Here is a 22,743-nt window from a genome sequence, read left to right as displayed (position 1 = left end):
TCTGATTTCTTCACAACCGCATCTTATCTCTTCAATACCCAAAACAAACACCTCCTCCCCACTCTCCTGATCTCTTCAATACCCAGACAATCCCCCCTCTTTTTATATTTTCAGTACCAAGACAATCCTTCCCCCTTTTCCTATCTCTTCAATACCGAGATAATCACACCACCTCATCTCATCTCTTCAATACCCAGACAATCCCCTCTCTCCTTATATCTTCAATACCCAGACAATCCCCTATTTCCTTTTATCTTCAATACCCAGACAATCCCCTCTCTCCTTATATCTTCAATACACAGACAATCCCCTCTCTCCTTATATCTTCCATACCCAGACAATCTCCTCTCCCCTGATATTTTCCATACCCAGACAATCCCCTATCTCCTTTTATCTTCAATACCCAGACAATCCCTCTCTCCTTATATCTTCAATACCCAGACAATCCCCTCTCTCCTTATATCTTCAATACCCAGACAATCCCCTCTCTCCTTATATCTTCAATACCCAGACAATCCCCTCTCTCCTTATATCTTTAATACACAGACAATCCCCTCTCTCCTTATATCTTCCATACCCAGACAATCCCCTATCTCCTTTTATCTTCAATACCCAGACAATCCCCTCTCTCCTTATATCTTCAATACCCAGACAATCCCCTCTCTCCTTATATCTTCAATACCCAGACAATCCCCTATCTCCTTTTATCTTCAATACCTGACAATCCCCTCTCTCCTTATATCTTCCATACCCAGACAATCCCCTATCTCCTTTTATCTTCAATACCAGACAATCCCCTCTCTCCTTATATCTTCCATTCCCAGACAATCCCCTCTCTCCTTATATCTTCCATACCCAGACAATCCCATCTCTCCTTATATCTTCAATACACAGACAATCCCCTCTCTCCTTATATCTGCCATACCCAGACAATCCCCTATCTCCTTATATCTTCAATACCAATACAATCCACTCTCTCCTTATATCCTCAATACACAGACAAGCCCCTCTCTCCTTATATCTTCAATACACAGACAATCCCCTCTCTCCTGATATCTTCAATACACAGACAATCCCCTCTCTCCTTATATCTTTAATACACAGACAATCCCCTCTCTCCTTATATCTTCCATTCCCAGACAATCCCCTCTCTCCTTATATCTTCCATATCCAGACAATCCCCTCTCTCCTTATATCTTCCATTCCCAGACAATCCCCTCTCTCCTTATATCTTCCATTCCCAGACAATCCCCTCTCTCCTTATATCTTCAATACCCAGACAATCCCCTCTCTCCTTATATCTTCAATACCCAGACAATCCCCTCTCTCCTTATATCTTCCATACGCAGACAATCCCCTCTCTCCTTCTATCTTCCATACCCAGACAATCCCCTCTCTCCTTTTATCTTCAATACCTGACAATCCCCTCTCTCCTTATATCTTCCATACCCAGACAATCCCCTATCTCCTTTTATCTTCAATACCAGACAATCCCCTCTCTCCTTATATCTTCCATTCCCAGACAATCCCCTCTCTCCTTATATCTTCCATACCCAGACAATCCCCTCTCTCCTTATATCTTCAATACACAGACAATCCCCTCTCTCCATATATCTCCCATACCCAGACAATCCCCTATCTCCTTATATCTTCAATACCAATACAATCCCCTCTCTCCTTATATCCTCAATACACAGACAAGCCCCTCTCTCCTTATATCTTCAATACACAGACAATCCCCTCTCTCCTTATATCTTCAATACACAGACAATCCCCTCTCTCCTTATATCTTCAATACACAGACAATCCCCTCTCTCCTTATATCTTCCATTCCCAGACAATCCCCTCTCTCCTTATATCTTCCATATCCAGACAATCCCCTCTCTCCTTATATCTTCCATTCCCAGACAATCCCCTCTCTCCTTATATCTTCCATTCCCAGACAATCCCCTCTCTCCTTATATCTTCAATACCCAGTCAATCCCCTCTCTCCTTATATCTTCCTTACCCAGACAATCACCTCTCTCCTTATATCTTCAATACACAGACAATCCCCTCTCTCCTTATATCTTCCATATCCAGACAATCCCGTCTCTTCTTTTATCTTCCTTACCCAGACAATCCCCTCTCTCCTTATATCTTCAATACCCAGACAATCCCCTCTCTCCTTATATCTTCCATATCCAGACAATCCCCTCTCTCCTTTTATCTTCAATACCAGACAATCCCCTCTCTCCTTATATCTTCAATACCAGACAATCCCCTCTCTCCTTATATCTTCCATTCCCAGACAATCCCCTCTCTCCTTATATCTTCAATACACAGACAATCCCCTCTCTCCTTATATCTTCAATACCCAGACAATCCCCTCTCTCCTTATATCTTCCATATCCAGACAATCCCCTCTCTCCTTTTATCTTCAATACCAGACAATCCCCTCTCTCCTTATATCTTCAATACCAGACAATCCCCTCTCTCCTTATATCTTCCATTCCCAGACAATCCCCTCTCTCCTTATATCTTCAATACCAATACAATCCCCTCTCTCCTTATATCTTCCATTTCCAGACAATCCCCTCTCTCCTTGTATCTTCAATACCCAGACAATCCCCTCTCTCTTTTTCTATTCAATACCCAGACAATCCGCTCTCTACTTATATCTTCCATTCCCAGACAATCCCCTCTCTCCTTATATCTTCAATACCCAGACAATCCCCTCTCTCCTTATATCTTCCATACCCAGACAATCCCCTCTCTCCTTATATCTTCAATACCCAGACAATCCCCTCTCTCCTTATATCTTCCATATCCAGACAATCCCCTCTCTCCTTTTATCTTCAATACCAGACAATCCCCTCTCTCCTTATATCTTCAATACCAGACAATCCCCTATCTCCTTATATCTTCCATTCCCAGACAATCCCCTCTCTCCTTATATCTTCAATACACAGACAATCCCCTCTCTCCTTATATCTTCAATACCCAGACAATCCCCTCTCTCCTTATATCTTCCATATCCAGACAATCCCCTCTCTCCTTTTATCTTCAATACCAGACAATCCCCTCTCTCCTTATATCTTCAATACCAGACAATCCCCTCTCTCCTTATATCTTCCATTCCCAGACAATCCCCTCTCTCCTTATATCTTCAATACCCAGACAATCCCCTCTCTCCTTATATCTTCCATTCCCAGACAATCCCCTCTCTCCTTATATATTCAATACCCAGACAATCCCCTCTCTCCTTTTATATTCAATACCCAGACAATCCCCTCTCTCCTTATATCTTCCATATCCAGACAATCCCCTCTCTCCTTATATCTTCAATACCCAGACCATCCCCTCTCTCCTTATATCTTCCATACACAGACAATCCCCTCTCTCCTTATATCTTCAATACACAGACAATCCCCTCTCTCCTTATATCTTCCATACCCAGACAATCCCCTCTCTCCTTATATCTTCAATACCAATACAATCCCCTCTCTCCTTATATCTTCAATACACAGACAATCCCCTCTCTCCTTATATCTTCAATACCCAGACAATCCCCTCTCTCCTTATATCTTCAATACCAATACAATCCCCTCTCTCCTTATATCTTCAATACCAATACAATCCCCTCTCTCCTTATATCTTCAATACCAATACAATCCCCTCTCTCCTTATATCTTCAATACCAATACAATCCCCTCTCTCCTTATATCTTCAATACCCAGACAATCCCCTCTCTCCTTATATCTTCAATACCCAGACAATCCCCTCTCTCCTTATATCTTCAATACCAATACAATCCCCTCTCTCCTTATATCTTCAATACCAAGATAATCACACCACCTCATCTTATCTCATCAATACTAGGCACTACCCTCTCTTTCTTCATTTTCAATACCCAGACAATCTCAACAACCTCGTCTTATCTCTTCAATACCCATACACTCACACCACTTATTCTTATCTTTTCAATGCCCAGGCAATCACATCACCTCTTCTAGATTTTTTCTTAATACCCAGACAATAATACCACCTCGTCTTGTTCCTTCAATATCCAGACAATCACCTCCTTCTTCTTATCTTTTCAATACCCAGACAATCACCCCCTTCTTTTTATCTCTTCACCCTCCCCCCTCTTATCATCTCTTTAATACCCAGAAAGTCACCCCCCTCCCCCCTCTTATCATCTTTTCAATATCCAGACTGTCTCCCCCCTCTTATCATCTCTTCAATTCCCAGACAGTACCCCCCCCCCACCTCTTATCATCTCTTAAATACCCAGACAATCACACCACCTCACCTTATCTCTTCAAAAAACAGACAATCATTGTTCTACCTTTAAAGCTGCACTCTCACAGATATACCATTTTTACAACTTTTTTTTATTTTTTGTCTTGGAAGGAGCAAATTTTTACTTAGATATCTGACATCAAATTGTTGACAAAAATCAGATCGTAGATATTTATATTTTCGTTCGAAAATGAATGTTTTATGGCTTAAACCGTTATTAACGTTTTTGAACTTAAATATAAAAATCTGCGATCTATGTTTTGTCAGCAGTCTTATATAACTGGTTTCCATGCAATTCCGCAAAAAAATGGCTCGTTCCAAGACAAAAAATATAAAGTTGTTAAAACGTTCAGTCTGTGAGAGTGCAGCTTTAATCTGTTTGTTATATTTGAACATTTGAGTTCATGAACAAAAAATGATGCGGCTTCATAATGTGCATGATTTGATTCAGCACTCCTTAAAATTTCGTTTTTAATTCGTTCTCACAACAAACCCCAGTATGGATCAGTAGAAAAAAAAGTGATGAAATATTTCGCTTTCATTTTGTTTGCTTTATTAAAGTTCAACCATGACGCTAAGATAAGGTTTTATAATGTAAATACATATTATGTACGCCACGCATTGCTTACTACTCATGCCTTATTGAATAATGAAGTGCATACCGAACTGGAACGTTTCTAAAAAAGGAGTGAACGATATGTGAACTGTCGCATTGCGACAAAATTTAAACGAATCAAGATTTAGTGGATATTGTAATAGTTTCAATATCAATCAATTGGAAACAAGACGTTGAGCGTATTACACCTGAACTCATCTTAAAGAAATGGTAAGTGGATTTTCATATATGTTTTATTAGTTGTTTTTCATCTGTTTGACATGTTTAGTGATTGGATTCGATAATTGTCTTATTGTTTTTACTACCACCTATTTTTATGTCAGCATCGTTCATGTTTTAGGCAGAACAACTCACAGAGGAGCAGATAGCTGGTAAGTTTACTATCTGATATACTACTATAGTTCAATTTTGACCCGTGAGCTGTGATCATTTGGACAAGTTCGCTGTTGCATTTTTTAAGAGGTGAAGTGAGTCAACCTTAGACTAACTTACCTTGAATGATATACGTAGCTACGTATTAAACTGTTAAACGTAGTAGATTCTTTTAAAGGACTTGTCGTGCAGTAGGAAACGTGTTGGTCTTCTCTTTGCTTTAATTAAGTTCAAAACAAGTGTATTTTATTCAAAAAATATCTTCTATCTTGTTTTATTGATATTTATTTCATGTCCATTTATTTATAGAACAATGTTTCGTTACATCCTAGCACTAGTAATTTGAACGACAAACTAATGGTCTCAGTATGTTTTAAACTAACTTGAATTTTCAACGGCTTTCACAGTCTTTTTGTGGAATGTCTACAAGTATATATTGAAATTATGACATAAATTGATGGAGAATAAGACTGATGAATTTCGAACTCAAAACCCATAATAAATAAATTATTTCCTATGATAAAAGTACCAGCGCGCTACCACCACGGCTATGGCACCATATGCCAGAGATTTAACTTTAATAATATAAGCTTTGATTGAAATAAGCAAATAACTCATCACGGCTCAGTGCGTGACATCGGAGTATAACTCTCAAATGACCTGTTGTTTTCTTTAAATCAGATTTTAAAGTAAAATAAAGACGGCTTGTGTTCAATAAGTATTGAAAGATGCAACACTACCAACCCCGCCTATCACCGGCTTATGGCGTTTTTCTGTTTCACCTAGAGTCAGGTTGTAGTAAAATACTCACTGTGAAAAAGAAATCCGTCAGAAGAATGATATAATTTATTATATTTGTCCCGCAGAATTCAAGGAGGCGTTCAGTCTGTTTGACAAGGACGGTGATGGTACCATTACCACCAAAGAGCTGGGAACCGTCATGAGGTCCCTGGGACAGAACCCGACCGAGGCCGAGCTAAAGGACATGATCAACGAAGTAGACGCCGACGGTAAGTCACGCGTTGTGGTAGTGTTCCAAATTGTGTATAAGTGTGTCATGTGATTTTATGGTGTGTCACGTTGCGTTATAGTGTGTCACGTGGTGTTAAAGTATCACGTTGTGTTTTGGTATGTCACGTGTTGTTGTAGTTTGTAACATGTTTGTCTCTTGGTTCTGTAGAGTGTCACGTGGCGTTATAGTGTGTCACGTGGTGTTAAAGTATCACGTTGTGTTTTGGTATGTCACGTGTTGTTGTAGTTTGTAACATGTTTGTCTCTTGGTTCTGTAGAGTGTCACGTGGTGTTATAGTGTGTCACGTGGTGCTGTAGTATGTCACGTTAGAAATTGTGTGTCATATTGTACTTGGGGCGGAGCCCGGCGTGCTAAATGTACGTCAATAACATGATCAACGAGAAGGCGCTGAACTATAAGTGTGGGGTCAAGTGGTATTATTCTGTGTCACGTGGTATATACTAGTATTGAATTACGTCGGTCCTGAATACTTCATGTAATTTATCATGCGCTGATTTGGCAGCTGTGTAAGATGGACTACTTAAAGTGTGATATCTCTATTGTCCCAGGCAACGGGACTATCGACTTTCCCGAGTTCCTGACAATGATGGCGGCGAAGATGAAGAATGCGGACAGCGAGGAGGAGATACGAGAGGCCTTCCGGGTGTTTGACAAGGATGGCAACGGACATATAAGGTTGGCATGAATTACAATGTCAAATATAGCGTTTACAGAGATAATTAATCAAATGAAAAAATACTACGATAAAATTAATTTCAATGAGAAATGTTTAAGGTTGAGTATTATTGTCCACTTTCCGTCCAGTGCAGCGGAACTACGACACGTGATGACAAATTTGGGCGAGAAGTTAACTGACGAGGAGGTAGACGAAATGATAAAGGAGGCAGATATTGACGGGGACGGGCAGGTCAATTATGAGGGTAGGTGAAAGCATATGGTTTGAGGCGTTGGTGATGATTTTTTCCTCCCTAGCCTCCCTGCCGTACATTGCCGTGTTTAACGATGCGCGTGGTGACGATGCGTAAATGATGCTTAAAATTAACTTTTATGAAAATTAAGTGTAAAGTGAACGCATAATAATGCGGTTTATATTCATGACTGGAAATGTTACTCTTTAGCACTCTACGTATATGTAAAAGTTCATTTTGGCGATCAACAGAATATGGAGCTATTGCAACGAGACCACAGGCTGAGAAGGCTAACACCATTTTTTGTAGAACGCCAAAATGAACTCTAACGTTTTTGGTGTTTAAATGTTATTTTGGTGTATGTATTGGTGTATTAATTATTTGGCTCATTAGCTCCGCCATCTATGTAATTACCTCGGTACGTTAACATAGTACAATAACTTGTGATTCGTAATGATGTTATGCTCTTTTCAATACGCTTCTCTGATCTCTCTTTGACGATACATGACGCTGACAAAAGCCTTTTCAATCACTGACTAACTTTTGCAAATATAATTTTATGGATAATAATTTAAATTCATATTTTAAGCTTTCTTTGTGATATTTTGAATACACCCGATTTCAGGACAATACCATATACTTCAACATATTTAAAATAACTTTCATAAAATAAGAATTTATGATTACTGCACGAATATCTTACGTACACTTAGCAATAAGATTTTTTTTGCAATTCACACTTTTTGCATCTTATTATTTTCATTTAAATAATAACATTGATAACACGTCATATTCAAAACATAATTTCACTCTTTCACAAGGTAGTATTTACATTTTCAAGACCAAATATGTAATGTCGTCATGGTTTATATCAGTATTGTATCGGCTGACATCATTTCACGACTGATAAATGTATCAAAATTATCGGCGAGTCTCTTAAACAGACGTACAGGGACAGTGACGTTAAATAAACTTGAAATTAATAGTTCTTTTAATAATCATAAACAAATTTGAGAAACTAGAACCATCACAGGAGTGTTCAGAGTTCGAATGATAGCATAATTATGTGAAAGGGGGTGCAATTTGAAGGCACGTTATTAAGTATTATCCATGTATCTAGAAAAAGTAAATGTGCTGAACACCCCGAATCATAGAAGTAATACAAGTTGTGGAGTGAACTAATAGAGCGTCGCGCAATATTTTATGTACACGAACGAGTGAAGATATTGTCACTACATATGCATCATGAAAATGACGTCACTCCGCGCGGTGATCTTCAATGACGTTTAACTTTTCTCGTATATCTAGAATGGTGTGCAATGAAAATGTCTGAGACGTTCTGCTGTCTCGTGAAAGTATCCCCAAACACATAATTTACAAAGTTAAATATTTCTAGGTTTAAGGAAGAGCCATAAATCTGGCAATATTTAAGCAAGAACTACGAATCACAATTCTTGTCACCTATCTCTCTGCGCAAGTATGGACACTTTGAACTGAATACCTTGAACGGGTTTAAAGTCATTAACAATACCATAAAAATGTCACAATTTGTAAGTATACAAAGGGCCAGAAATCTGAGAAAATGTAACATTACCTGTCACAGACAGACGAGGCGACAGCTTGATTACTATACGGCACCCGCATTGTTTTTCGGGGTCCTAAAATGTATACATAATGCACCAGTCAATTGTTTCCACGCCCCCCCACCCCCCAGGTCCGGGGGTATACCGGGGATAGCCGGGGAAATTGGCCGTGTTTTTACCTTTCAGGTGGCCCCACAGTGCCGGGTGAATGCGGTGGTTTTGTCTTCGCGCAAAAAATGTAGGGGAATGGGCCTTACCTAGGGTCTCTGGGTGCGGGGACATTTGGCGGGGAATTTACCCGGGGTTGGCTGGACCGAAAGTCAAAGTCCCCGCTATTCCCCGGACCTAGGGGGTCCGTGGTTACAATTGACTGGTGCATAAACATTGATCGTATTTTGTAAGATTGTTCATGCTGTATGGTGCAGATGGGCAAGCTTGCAATATTTAACAAAATCCCACTGATCTTTAAATATTAAACAGACATAAACAAATTTTGGTCATTACTCGAAAAAATGATTGGAACAAAGTAAGTAAACATCGTAAGTAAAATTACTCTTCTTTTATGTTTACCAATTGTTGTTACGGATTTGTTTCCGTTGATTTTATCAGGATGTATTTATGTTTCAGAGTTTGTCAGGATGATGACTTCCAAATGAGTCTCAAGCCTTATGTATGCAATATAACTTACAAGCATTAAGAATGTTAGAGGATACCACGATGCCAAGTATATGATAATCCTGCTACCATTTGACTGACGCTTTACCTGGGTACTCAACGATGCATTGTGTACTATTTATATATAGTGATATCATACTGAAAAATGTGTTGCATATAGTGTATGTCCTTTATGTATCATATATGTTCGTGAATGATATATTAAATCGAAAGTATAATTACTACTCGTTCAATTGTGTGTTTTCGAAACAAAATTTAAAACAAACTTTGTTTTGTTTTTCATTCCTTACTTTATACTATGTTTGTAATTTTAAATTCATACATGGAATTGAACATGATTTCCAATGAAAAAGGAATATAACATCCTAATGATTTAATAAGTTGTATAACTATTTATACATACATTTTCGACTCAATTCATGTCAACCAAAATAATCATATATCAATAAAATATCTTCATATATTTGAATGAAATCTCATTGGCATTAGAAACCACATGCGGGATATAAACCAGCCAGAAATCTTTGATACTGTTTTTAATGTACATATTGCAGCTGCGTTTGATGCCAGGTTTTTCAGTTGTCAGAGTATTAGTAACCGTCACTGTAATCTGAAATCACAAATAACGTTCATCTCACCCAATGTGTTAGAATCTAGAAAGTCGTTTAAGCGTTACATTCACGCAGTCATGTTGTTACGGCTCGGCACACAGGGCATGTTAAAGGACATACCATAAAGTAACTCTGAATTCAAATGAAAGGGGGTCAACATAAAACAAGTCTAAATTCAATTCAACCCCACTGAGTTCATGCTATGCTCTTGCAGACCTTGATGAGACGATGCGGAACCCAAACATTTTAATCATTTGATGCCAATTGATGTTGTATGTCTCTCGTTACTGGTCTGCTATGCCTTGGTCAGTGGACCTTCAAAGAGGATAAAAAGTTGGCTACTGCACGATTCGCCATCGATTCCACTCAAATTTTGATTACATTAGTATTAGTAATTTGTTATAAACTTGAAACACAATGATTTGTTGTTTTCTTCACAGCATTTGCATCCATAACGTGCACACATATACAAATTGATTTGAAGCAGTGGTTACTGAGCGTTTAATTGTATTTTTTATATTACTACTGTATACAGCACAGTTAATCACATAAAGCAGTTTTAAATTAAGAAAATATTTGAAGAAATTTACTAATATAACACCTGAACATAAATGAAATGGAACTTTTTGACAAAAATAATATACCAATTATATTATATGGTTCAGAAGTTTGGGTTTTTTCAACGATTGCCAATTGAAAGGATAGAAACCATCCAATTCATAAAATATGTTTTCTCGGTTAATACAACAATATGTATATGCAGGGACAGATTGGATCTACTTTCGCATTCCATTATCAATATTATTAAATACTGTCTTATAAATATGCCGAATGATATATTTGTAAGTTTTAAGTATGCCAAATGATATATTTGTAAGAATCATCTACAGTATAATGCTTGGTGGTGGTTTTGATTATTGATGGGGATCCAAATAAAACAAACATGGCAGTACATGCCAAAACAATAATTAATCATAAGGGGTTTATCACGTGAAGCTCACAAGGAATTGGTGTAAGTTTAAGTTTTATATCATTTTATGATGCAAAGAATACGGGCATCAATATTAAAAATTTAAACAGCAGATTGGCAGACTCTTCAAGAGCTTATTTTACATAAACATTCTGAATTCAAACAACCTTAAGCACCGTGACCAATCGTTACGAGGTGTAGTGGTGCAGGTACCGTTGGCTAGTGGTGGGATAACGCTGGATTGTTAAGGTAAACACGATCAGAGGTAAAAAAAAATCATAATAGTAATTGAGAAATCGACATATTTCTTTACAGGGATATGTGCAAGATTACCTCCTATTAATATTGATTACATGTATGTATTCGGTTTCATCTACAATGTCGGGTTTCCCAAATCATTCGGGTAAACCCCGACATTTTATATGAAAAATATAATCCGCGAGCTTTAAAAATTAAAACCCCCCCAACAACATCGAGATCCCACTTACTGAATGGCGAGACAGATTATGTCCTTAGAAAATCTCTTATATGTAGCATATTTTGATATTTTTTTGGTTTAGTTTACGTGTAAAATTGTCATAGAAGGTGACTATTTTGAACAGAATGTAAAGTTATCAACACAAATAAAGTTAATTATAGTCAAGGGAGGTAATCATATGTTTTAGAAGATATATATTTTACCCCTTGCTACTATATATATCGGTCCTATATCGTTTTCGATATATGTTTTTTATATAGACCTCTATATTTTCCTATCGGTTTAAACATTCAGTATTATCTTGTTCCCCAAGTTTGAAAATGCGCCAATATTAAATGCAGGTTACCGCATATAATTCCTTTAGGTTATGGAACACCAAATGTTTTTGCATTGCTAACCTATTTAGTGTGATTCAATTTTATGGAAACAATTTTTGTCAAATGAAAAATCATTTAGACAGGCGCCCGCCTTATCCCACGGCGAGCTGGTGTCTTTAATCCACGTCACACGGACTTAAGTATTTGGGGTCAATTTTGTTTGCATTCGGAACTCCCTGGCCATTTTCCATCGAAAACTACCTTGGGCGAATGCCTGTTCATCAGCTGAAGTAGTTCTTAAAATTTTAAATAATAGTATTAATTTATTGTAGTGTTTTCACGTGTATGTTGTATTATAAAGTTTGAACTGACTGCCAGTGAAGTGTATAATAGCATAAATTAAAAGATGCACAAGAGTAAAGCCATAAGTTTAACTTCTAAATTAAAATTACTACAAATAAAGTCAATTGACTAAAGAATCTATTGAAACTGATTAAGTGATCTCTGACCTACGTGTGTCAGATTATGATGCCGGATATTCTTGTTTGCTGTACACTATGTCCTATAGCGGAGTTCTGAAGACCATATATCATGCTTGATGAAATTTACAAGTAAGGTAAATGTTTCACTTAATATTCCCAGTTCTTAGTGATTGTAAGATATGTATTTATATCCAATTTTAAAAACAATGCCTTATGTAACGAGTTTAAATGTATCTTAGTAAATTGCATAATAGTATGAAACGTTTCGACGCCATCCATTTCGTTAGACAATTTAACGTAAATACATAATAATGATAAGACAAAATGTTGTCCTAATAATAATACAACCACACCGAGGCTTTATTTAATAGTTTTTCAACATACATATTTATCAACAAAACATTAGTTTAATCATACTGTATTGTTCTCTTTTGTTAGACTTAAGACATACAACTCGAACATATACTTCCACAAAATCACACAAAAAGAACAAATAGGTTGGGTTTTAAGTTTCAGCAACATTAGCTTTAGCCTTTCCCACAACACATCACAACATTGATAACAGGCAGTGGACAATTGGATGTCAATTTAGCATAACTGATCAAATAAATTATGAGTACAATATGAGTGGGACAGGCACTGATCAGTGTGTGTATACCACGTGATGATTTGCGTCATAAATGCTACGTCGGAAGGCAATATTTTGCTTCGAATGAAGACTTTAAACAAAGATAACTTTCCTATTTCTTCACCATTCTAAATGAAACATAGCGCAGTCTACACCGCTTACGGAGCCTTCGGTCTTTAACCAGAGTTTGATTGAGAGCGTAGTTTCTTAAATCACTTCGACAAACCTTTTCACAATACGGCCGTCTGACGGAGCACTTTCAAAACATTATTTTGGAAACAGGTTTGCCGAAGTGTTTGATAAAACTAATCACCTTATCAAACTCTAGTAATTTAACCAAAGGCGGGGCTCCCTAAGCGGCATAAAGTGTCCTTTGTTATATTTAAAATGGTGTCGTCAAAGAAAAGCTATGTTTGATTTAAGTCTTCATTTTAAGCAAAATTGTGCCTTCTGGTGTAGCATTTATGACGTAATTTATCACGTGGTATACACACACTGAAATGTGACCCCGTGAAACCAACACCTCGCAAAAAATAACTTGCCTATGAGTGTCTGTCTTTTCAGAGATGTTTCGGCCTTTAGAGATTTTCTGGCTCGTTCAACTGCAGTAACTCATTATCATTTATGATAGATCGTTTTTAGGAGTGACGTCTTAGATAAATCAAAAGAAAAATGAGTGGAGTTAGATGTCACTAAATCGTTTATAGGTCATATGACACCAAAAGCAGGTGATCATCCCATTCAAGTAACTGTGTGTTTCCGTTGTCGCATCATTGGAACGGTCAATATCTGCATCTGATAACATTACATTTACGACCGCATCCGATGTTGGAGTACTAGAATGACCAACAGTTGCATCCTGGAAGTTGAGTAGGTCTTTCCAAAACCACCGAATGTCATCGGTTTCACTGTCCATGTTGGTCACAATATTAAATTGTAAATATGAAAATACTAACATAAGCAACAATAAAAACATGAAATTGTGATCGTTTCGATTGATGTGTTTTCTTCCTGAATCAATGTAGTCTATGAGAATGATATGATCCGGCAGGTGTATGGTGCGGCTAATTGTGGCACGGACTTCAAATCAAGCGATTCATCGTTTTGTTTGAAGATTAGATTTGCTCTGTTGCTACATGAATGAGATGTAACATCCCTATGCTTAAAATGAAAGTTTTAAAAATAAGTATCATGCACAAGTTTTTGAACGTTTCATTGAGACAGGAATATGCATTCATATGCCTGCATCTGGGACACTTGGCGAGTATATAAGCTTCAAGTGTATGGCAATAACGTACACATTAACGAAATTTGTTGGAAAATTGCTAATTGAAAATGACCGTGCAACCAGCTTTACCCAGCAACATCTGACAGCTCAACCACATCATACAACGTAACGTTTTGTTTCTAAACAGACACCCTCAATTTTACACGTAAATTATTGCACACAGAATCAAAATACACTATTTATAAGATATTTCCTACGAACAAAAGCTGTCTTGACATTCTCTTTTAAAGGTAGTGTTTCCCCCCGAATGATTGGAGAAACGGCTACATTGTAGATACAACCAAATATTTACAATTATATACATGGAATCAATAAGAACAGGGTGTAATCTTTCACATTTTCTGTAAAAAGCATATCAATTTCTCAATTTTAAATGAAACTTCTTACCCCTGGTCGTGTTTCTCACCACGATCCAGCGTTATCCCACCACTAGACATTTCACCCCGTAATGATTGGACACGGTGTTAAGAGTGGTCTAACGGCATTCAGGGGCGTAGCTTGACGAAAATATATGTGTAGGCTACATTCCTGGGGAGGGTGGGTGTGTCCGGGGTCATGCCACCCTCGTGTATATTTTCGTTGTTGTAAAACATTAATGAGAGCAACAATATCATACATCATGAATATATTTATCTTTAATTAAATCTGTATGTAGCTTAGCTTAAGAAGACAGGTCATGGAAATAAAACATTGAACATTTTATTTATTAAATTCCACTCAATATGAATGCATGTTGATGTCAAAACCTATGTTAAACATATATGTATTTCCACAAACAACGTCGTATATATTATGTCGCTATGATCATGCTCTTGTGGCTGTGGATTTGAGCCAAGGATGACATCCTGTCGCTTGTCATTGTCCTTCGCAGAAGGTTTTTTATTCGTTTCATTCCACTAAACGACCTTTCACAAGAGTCTGATATAGATGGTATGGTAAGTCGAACCTCGAATTTCGTAAATATGCACGGATACAGGTCCTTGTGGGTCTGCTTAAGGGTCTATTGTAGTCTAGATGGACTTGCGGCTGCGATATATATAGATAAATTGGGCATCATAAAGGATCTCATAGAGACACAGTCCCATAAGGTGATCTCATAGAGACACAGTCCCATAAGGTGATCTCATAGAGACACAGTCCCATAAGGTGATCTCTTAGAGACAAAGGGCATATAAGGGGATTTCTTAGAGACATAGGGGCTATAAGGGATCTCTCAGAAACAAAGTGCCTATAAGGGGATCCCTTAGAGACATAGGGCCTATACGGGGATCTCTTAAATACCTAGTGCCTATAAGGGGATCTCTTTTAGATAAAGGGCCTATATATATAGGCACTATGTCTCTACAAAATCCCCTTACAGGCTCTATGTCTATATGAGATAATCTTATAAGCTGATCTATTAGAGAAAAAGGGCCTATAACGTGATCTCTTAGGGACATGGGGCATATAAGGGGATATCTTAGAGACATAGGGCCTGTAAGGGGATCTCTTGGAGACATAGGGCATATTAGGGATATCGTAGAGACATAGGGCATATAAGCTGATATTTTAGGGACATATGACCTATAAGAGACCTCTTAGAGACATAGGGCCTTTAAATGGATCTCTAAGAGACTTAGGACCTATTAGGAATCTCTTATGACATAAGGTTTTATAAGGAATCTCGTAGAGACAAACGACCTGTAAGGCGATCTCTCAGGGACATAGGGTCCATTAGGGATCTCATAGAGACGTAAGGCCTGTAAGGGGATCTCTTAAAGACATGAAGCCTTTAAGGGATCTCGGAGAGACATAGGGCCTGTAAGGAGAGTTTTAGAGACATAGGGCCTATAAGGAGATTTCTTGGAGACATAGGGTCTACAAGGAGATCTCTTAGAGATAATGGGCCTACAAGGGATACCGGAGAGACAAAGGGCCTGTATGGGGATCTCTTAGAGACATAGGGTCTATAAGGGATCTCTTAGAGACAAAGGGTCTACAAGGGATATCAGATTGACATAGGGCCTGTATGGGGATCTCTTAGAGACATAGGGTCTATGATGGATCTCTTAGAGACATAGGGTCTATAATGGATCCCTTAGAGACATAGGGTCTATAAGGGATCTCTTAGAAACAAAGGGTCTATAAGGGGATCTCTTAAAGCCATAGGGCCTCTAAGGGGATCTCTTAGAGACATATACGGTTAATAAGGGGATCTCTTAGAGACATACGGTCAATAAGGGGATCTTTTAGAGACATACGGTCAGTAAGGGGATCTTTTAGAGACATACGGTCAATAAGGGGATCATTTCGAGACATAGGTCATGTAAGGGGATCTCTTAGAGATATTTGGCCTATAAGGGATCTCTTAAAGACCTGGTGCCTATAAGCTGATCTCTTAGGGACATAGAGCCTATAAGGGGTCTTTTAGACGGATAGGACATAGAAGAAGATCTCTCAGAGACATAGGACAAACAAGGGATCTCGTAGAGACATAGGGCTTGTAAGGGGATCACTTAGAGACATTGGACATATAAGGCGATCTCTTAGAGACATAAGGTTTATAAGGGGATATCTTACAGAAATAGCGTATATGAGGGGATCTCATAGAAATATAGGGCCTATTAGGGATCTCTAAGATACATTGGGCCTATAAGGGGATCTCCTAGAGTCAAAGGGCCTATATGGATTAAATGATTTTCTCTCAAAGTTAGGCGATCTATCTCAGGAAGTTTATATTACGAACCAAACTGCAAATATATTTAATGTTTGTACATGCTGAACTATACTGCGCTCATATTTGAAACCTATTTTATGAATTAATCAATTTTCGAGACTGCTTAAATATAAATGTGTGTGTGTTTTTTTGTTCATTTAAATGCACTTTTGACGCTTGAAACATGAAACCAAGGTGTGCTATGTAAATCGCGTACTACTGTTAAACTATCGAGGGTGAATGATGGGTAAACTATTGCGACACAATTTAAGCAAACCAAGATTGGACGGATAATGTAAGGTTTGAAATGAGACGTTGAACACCTACACTGATTTTAATGCAATGGTTTGTGGTTTAAAAATTCTTATGTTCATATTTATATCCTGTTTTATTTGTGTATTTGTTTAGAAATATCGAGTGCTTTAATCGGATTATGTTTAGCATTTTTATGAAACCATCATTCATGTTTTAGGCAGATAAACTAACAGAGGAACAAATAGCTGGTAAGTGTATCTATTATTTACTGTGTTACCTTTCAAATGATAGGTTCAGCTTTGAATGTGGTTTTCAAGTGCAATTATACAGAGGACTCTTTCCACCTATTGTTTATCAATACATTCTGAAAGTGGGATACAATGGACACGAAATTTACAATTTTGAAATTTTGATTGAAATTAATTATTGACGAAACCATATCAACAATTAACATAATAACGGTTTATGCGGTTTACACCTAGGTACAGCTTGCAGTGAAAAATAATAACGCTCTAGAAGCAAGACACTTCGAAAGCAAAAAAAAAATGCACACTCATATTCATTATATCTGCCCCACAGAATTTAAGGAGGCGTTCAGTCTGTTTGACAAGGACGGAGATGGAAGCATCACCACTAAAGAGCTGGGAACCGTAATGAGGTCTCTGGGTCAGAACCCGACCGAGGCTGAACTACAGGATATGATCAACGAGGTTGACGCTGACGGTGGGTAATGTTGTGTTGAATTGTGCTTTTCCTGGCCGTGCAAAAATGTGTCACATGATGGTCTAGTGTGTCACATGTTGTTTTAGTCTGTCATGCAATGTTGTAGTTTATTACGTGGTACTTTGGTGAGTCACGTGGTATTAAAGTGTGTCATGTGATGTGACAATGTATTAAATTATGATAGGGTGTCACATGACCCAGGAAACAGACCCTTACGATCAACAATGACAGGATCAACAAGATGGATGCTACTATTAAATTACATGTTAAAATTGTAATGTCATTGTTATATATTAGTTTGTGGGTTCAATAAGAAACAGTCGATGTAAATTTATGTACAGTTCATTTACATGGTATATAGTAAACTAGCAGCCACAGGAATATCTAGGCAAAAGCTCCGCAGCATGCACGGGCATTGTATATATTCATAGCTCATCATGTGATATCATGTTATAAAGGCTATGCTTAAACAAGGTCTACAACAGTAATTTGATATTATAATGTGGCACGGGGTTTATATTGAATAGCAAAGACTATGAACATTGTAATTGTTTTCATAATGCGTCATTTTGAAGTCGTTGTAATATCTTTTGGTATCTCTGTTGCCTCAGGTAACGGGACAATCGACTTTTCCGAGTTCCTGATGATGATGGCGCGGAAGCTGAAGGATGGGGACAGCGAGGAGGAGATGCGGGAAGCCTTTCAGGTGTTTGATAAGGATGGCAACGGATTTATAAGGTGAGCTTTAATAAGAAACGTTAACATGTAGCGTTCACAGCGATTATGAGTTTTCATATTATTACTTACTATTATGATCCGTGTTTATTATAACATGTCGTAAATGTTGCGATACGTTTGATGATGAATACTTAAATCGGTATATTAGGCCGCACAGAAACATATGTTTAATGAAATGACCGTTTGAACATGATGATCTCGAAAGCTGAAGGAATTATTTCATCGATTTTTAATGTTTCCTGGTTATCTGGTATATCATTATTTGTTCGGCTGATCATTTTTTTCATCTTTGTCGTTTACGGTTGACATTGACAGAAAATTGTTACTGGAATTGTGATCTTATTTGTTTAGTAACGTGTAGTACATTATTCAAACAAGTATTTCCTTCCAGTTCGGCGGAACTACGTAACGTGATGAACAATTTGGGCGAGAAGTTAACTGAGGAGGAGGTTCAGGAGATGATAAGAGAGGCAGATATAGACGGGGACGGACAGGTGAACTATGAGGGTAGGTGAAAGTATATGGTTTGTAGCGTAACTGATAAATAAATCATTCGTAGCCCGATTGACGTGGATTTCCGAAGCTAGTCTTTATTATCCTTTTTATGACTTAAACCGATGAAATCATATTTAGGCTTTATTTAACGACGCGTTTAAGTTTGTTTATGCGAAACGTTAACTTTTACTTAAATGAAGAGAACAAATGATTGCGTTATAATGTGTTCGCTATTCTGACAAGACAATCCTACCCATGGACATTCTACTAAAATTATGGGAAGGTAGCCTTGGTTGACATTGTAGTGTGAAAGATAGGAATGTATCATCGCAACCATTTTGACGTTCGGATGGTCAATACTGTTGTAAGCCGTGAGTCTGATATGAGCTTTGATATTGTGTACTTTGCCGCTGACATTTTATGTCTTGCTGTTTCGTGTTAAACACTCACCATTGGTTAGTGACACAATGCCATTGATTGGACACCAATGGTAAAAAATTGTTCATAACCGTACCAATTAATTATAAAAATGTTAATAGTTGAATAATTAATTTCAATCATGTTTTCTTACGCGAAACACCTTTTTGCATAACTGTTTTATAACCTTTTAATGTTGACCAGTCTTTAAAATAATACGTTGTCTCACTCTTTACACGAATTACACGGAGTTATAATTGTGCAACATAAAATTTTAACCCCGTCGAAAATTGGCCAAGAGTTTTCAACGTTGAAAAATGACCAGCCTACAGCTTGTGTGTATTCAATGTTGGTCCCAATGTCTTTTAGATTGATGCAGCTAATCGGATTTGGGATAAATAACCAACACAATGCAATATGACCACATGATTGATCCAGCAGTTTAATATTGAATACCCCCACCTCTAATTTTGACTCGTTGAAGGGTCATTAATTAACGTTCATGTTGGTGTTCAACGTTTAATATTGATCCGATATAGAAACTCAATTTTAAACAAACGTACAGCGGCAGTTGCGTTTCTGTAGCGTTAAATAAACCTTTAATGAAGATGTGTAGTCAATACTCTAAACACAATTTTAGATAACCAAAAATTGACAAACATCAGCAAACGTTAAACACTAAGAAAATCACTCTACGCTTGTGTATATTATTAAGATGTATTGACACTACAAGCTACTTAAATGTTTTCAGAATTTGTCAAGATGATGACCAGCAAATGAGATCCATGCCCTTTGAATGCAGTTCATATAAGCTTTACGAATGTAATGAATGCTATGTGTTTGAAAGACATACCATGTGTAAAGTCGATCAATTTGTTCCTTAATGCTACATTTTGTATTACAAATAATTCGAATAAAAGTATTTGAAGATGTTCAATATGAATGTTGTATTCTTTATCTTTGCTAACCTTTTAACTGTTTTGGAGCTATGGTAGTTACATGTTGTATATAACCAAAACACAGCTATGTAAACCAGTACTACAACTTGCACGAAACGCAGAATTTTTATGTATACTCATACAAGCAAATTACATATCTTTTATCGAGGTGCACTAAATATATATTCTAACTGTTTAAGGTATCAGTTGAATATTTTGGAAGAATCTAATATACATACATGCTAACTCTTATGAATATATTAACTTTAGTTATTAAAAGAAGGCAAACTCGAACACTGTTTAAGGCATGTATATTGATAGAAACCACGCTGACTAATAGGAGGGAGTTTTTTAACGTAGACGTTGAAATAAAACACAAACAAAACGGTAATTCTTTAGTGTTTGTATAATGTTAATGACTTGGACATCAAATGGTTTAAGAGTATGTAAGGTTCTTTAATTTGTACACAAGGAAGTCGGATGTGTCGAGTGTTTATGCTTATAGTAATAGTGCTGTTTCAAGTGATTTGATAAAGAAATCGGCAACACAAGGCTTTTTTTGTGATTCGATTTTCGATATTGCTAACTCTTAGCGTTGAGTTTCAACTTGAGGGTAAGTCTATTTTGATAGAACAAGAAAAGGAGGTTTATAATTATAGTAAATTTAAAAACGAAGAAAAACATATATTAAAGAGGTGTTCTTATATTAGTGCTATAAGTGCTTATAAGTGCAATTTTTTGTTTTGTTTATGTTCTATAAGTGCACTTTTTTGTTTTGTTTATGTTCTATAAGTGCAATTTTTTGTTTTGTTTTTGTTCTTATGAAAGATAAAATTGTTTATCTCAGAATCTAACAACATTTTCAAGTTCTCATGTCGCTTCTTTCGTTTGCTTATCCCTGACTGCAGATGTTTTCCCATTTAACACACAGTTATTGCATATCGGCCTCACATTGTCAGACCAGGATTTAATTGTGCAAATTTCACAGATACGCATGCAGAAAACGAACAAACAATGTTATTAACTATTATCTGAGCCCATATTGGAGTATTTTGTTTTCCTTCATAATCTTTTTATTAGCGTAATAAAATATCTTCATTTTAATCTTTAATATTTTCTAACCAAATGCTGTTTCGAAGTGATTTTACTATATTTGATCCGCTATGATTGCCCTGATAGACAAACAACGTTTTGTGGTATGGGCGCGAGTTGGGGATTAGCGCTGCTTAACACAAATATCTCATATCTTCCTCAACACAATCCATGTCATTCCTGGAGTAGTCTCCATCTTGATTTGTCATCTGAAGTCGTGTAGACGCATTAAAACTCGACATGTCCTACTTCCTTGTGTACTTATAATGAGGCAATAACATAACCTACGGTTTTGTCGTCTTTTCGTATGAATAATCGCTCTGTAGATGGTAATTTTAAATTAAGAATTATTAAAATTAATTTAATTTCTTCATCATTCATTACGAAAACAATTTTAATCCAAGCACTGAAAATGCTGACCGGCTTGAGCGATTATTCCTTCAATGCGATATTCAAAAAGGAGCATATGAATGATAGCATGACACTCGCTCGCGCGCTCTCATGCATGCTCGTCTGCACACCCAACCCGCCAAAACACCCGCCCGCCCGCCCACTGACTCACTCACTCACTCACTCACTCACTCACTCACCCCAAAACCCACCCAGTTTATACTAGTGTGTTATTCTATTTTGCCTATTAATTTCAATTTTAAGAGAAAGTGGGCACACTTGTCATGTAGAAAATACTCTTTTAATTCAGATCATATCCTAAACAAAGATAGTATAAACCATTATTTAAATATGTACATATTAAAACCATTCAACCGTAACATCTCTGTATGGAAATACGAACCATTAGACTCTTCATAAGAATAAGACTAACATACGCAGGGTAGATATGTTTTGATCTTACACACAAATACATAGCTTTTCAGAGAACAATGGCTCAGCTTACCAAGAAGTTGGAGTATAAACGCCAATATACGATTGCAAAATCTGAGGTATATATTAATGGATAATGTTATAGGATATATGTTCTTCCATCTTACATACAATGCGACTAGTTATATTTTGCCCATCTCGCTAATTTCATTGCGAGAGCGGTGCCGGGGGAAGAAAACCGCACTGAATGTATTATGTACATTTTCAAGCTCCCCCCGTAGTATCTTATTTATAGATTATGTATACAGCCATTCAGAATAACA

At 37.1% G+C, this 22,743-nt stretch overlaps 1 protein-coding gene across 1 annotated transcript; it reads left to right on the top strand.

Moving 5' to 3' along the window:
* The first annotated feature begins 4,960 nt into the window (after nucleotides 1–4,960).
* Nucleotides 4,961–20,505, top strand: LOC128207412 (uncharacterized). The gene is made up of 8 exons (XM_052910305.1): nucleotides 4,961–5,110; nucleotides 5,241–5,271; nucleotides 6,139–6,282; nucleotides 6,854–6,980; nucleotides 17,794–17,918; nucleotides 18,530–18,656; nucleotides 19,048–19,163; nucleotides 20,320–20,505. The coding sequence occupies exons 1-8, from the start codon at nucleotides 5,108–5,110 to the stop codon at nucleotides 20,346–20,348; spliced, it is 702 nt and encodes a 233-aa protein (XP_052766265.1). The 5' UTR covers nucleotides 4,961–5,107; the 3' UTR covers nucleotides 20,349–20,505.
* Nucleotides 20,506–22,743: the final 2,238 nt, after the last annotated feature.

Source organism: Mya arenaria, chromosome 11, assembly GCF_026914265.1.
Source record: "Mya arenaria isolate MELC-2E11 chromosome 11, ASM2691426v1".
Classification (NCBI taxonomy): Eukaryota; Metazoa; Mollusca; class Bivalvia; order Myida; family Myidae; genus Mya; species Mya arenaria.
This window is presented reverse-complemented; position numbering and strand designations above follow the sequence as displayed.

Coding starts and splice junctions, on each gene's coding strand:
- LOC128207412 (XM_052910305.1), top strand. Junction 6,283..6,853: donor CAACGAAGTAGACGCCGACG/GTAAGTCACGCG, acceptor CTATTGTCCCAG/GCAACGGGACTATCGACTTT. Junction 17,919..18,529: donor CAACGAGGTTGACGCTGACG/GTGGGTAATGTT, acceptor CTGTTGCCTCAG/GTAACGGGACAATCGACTTT.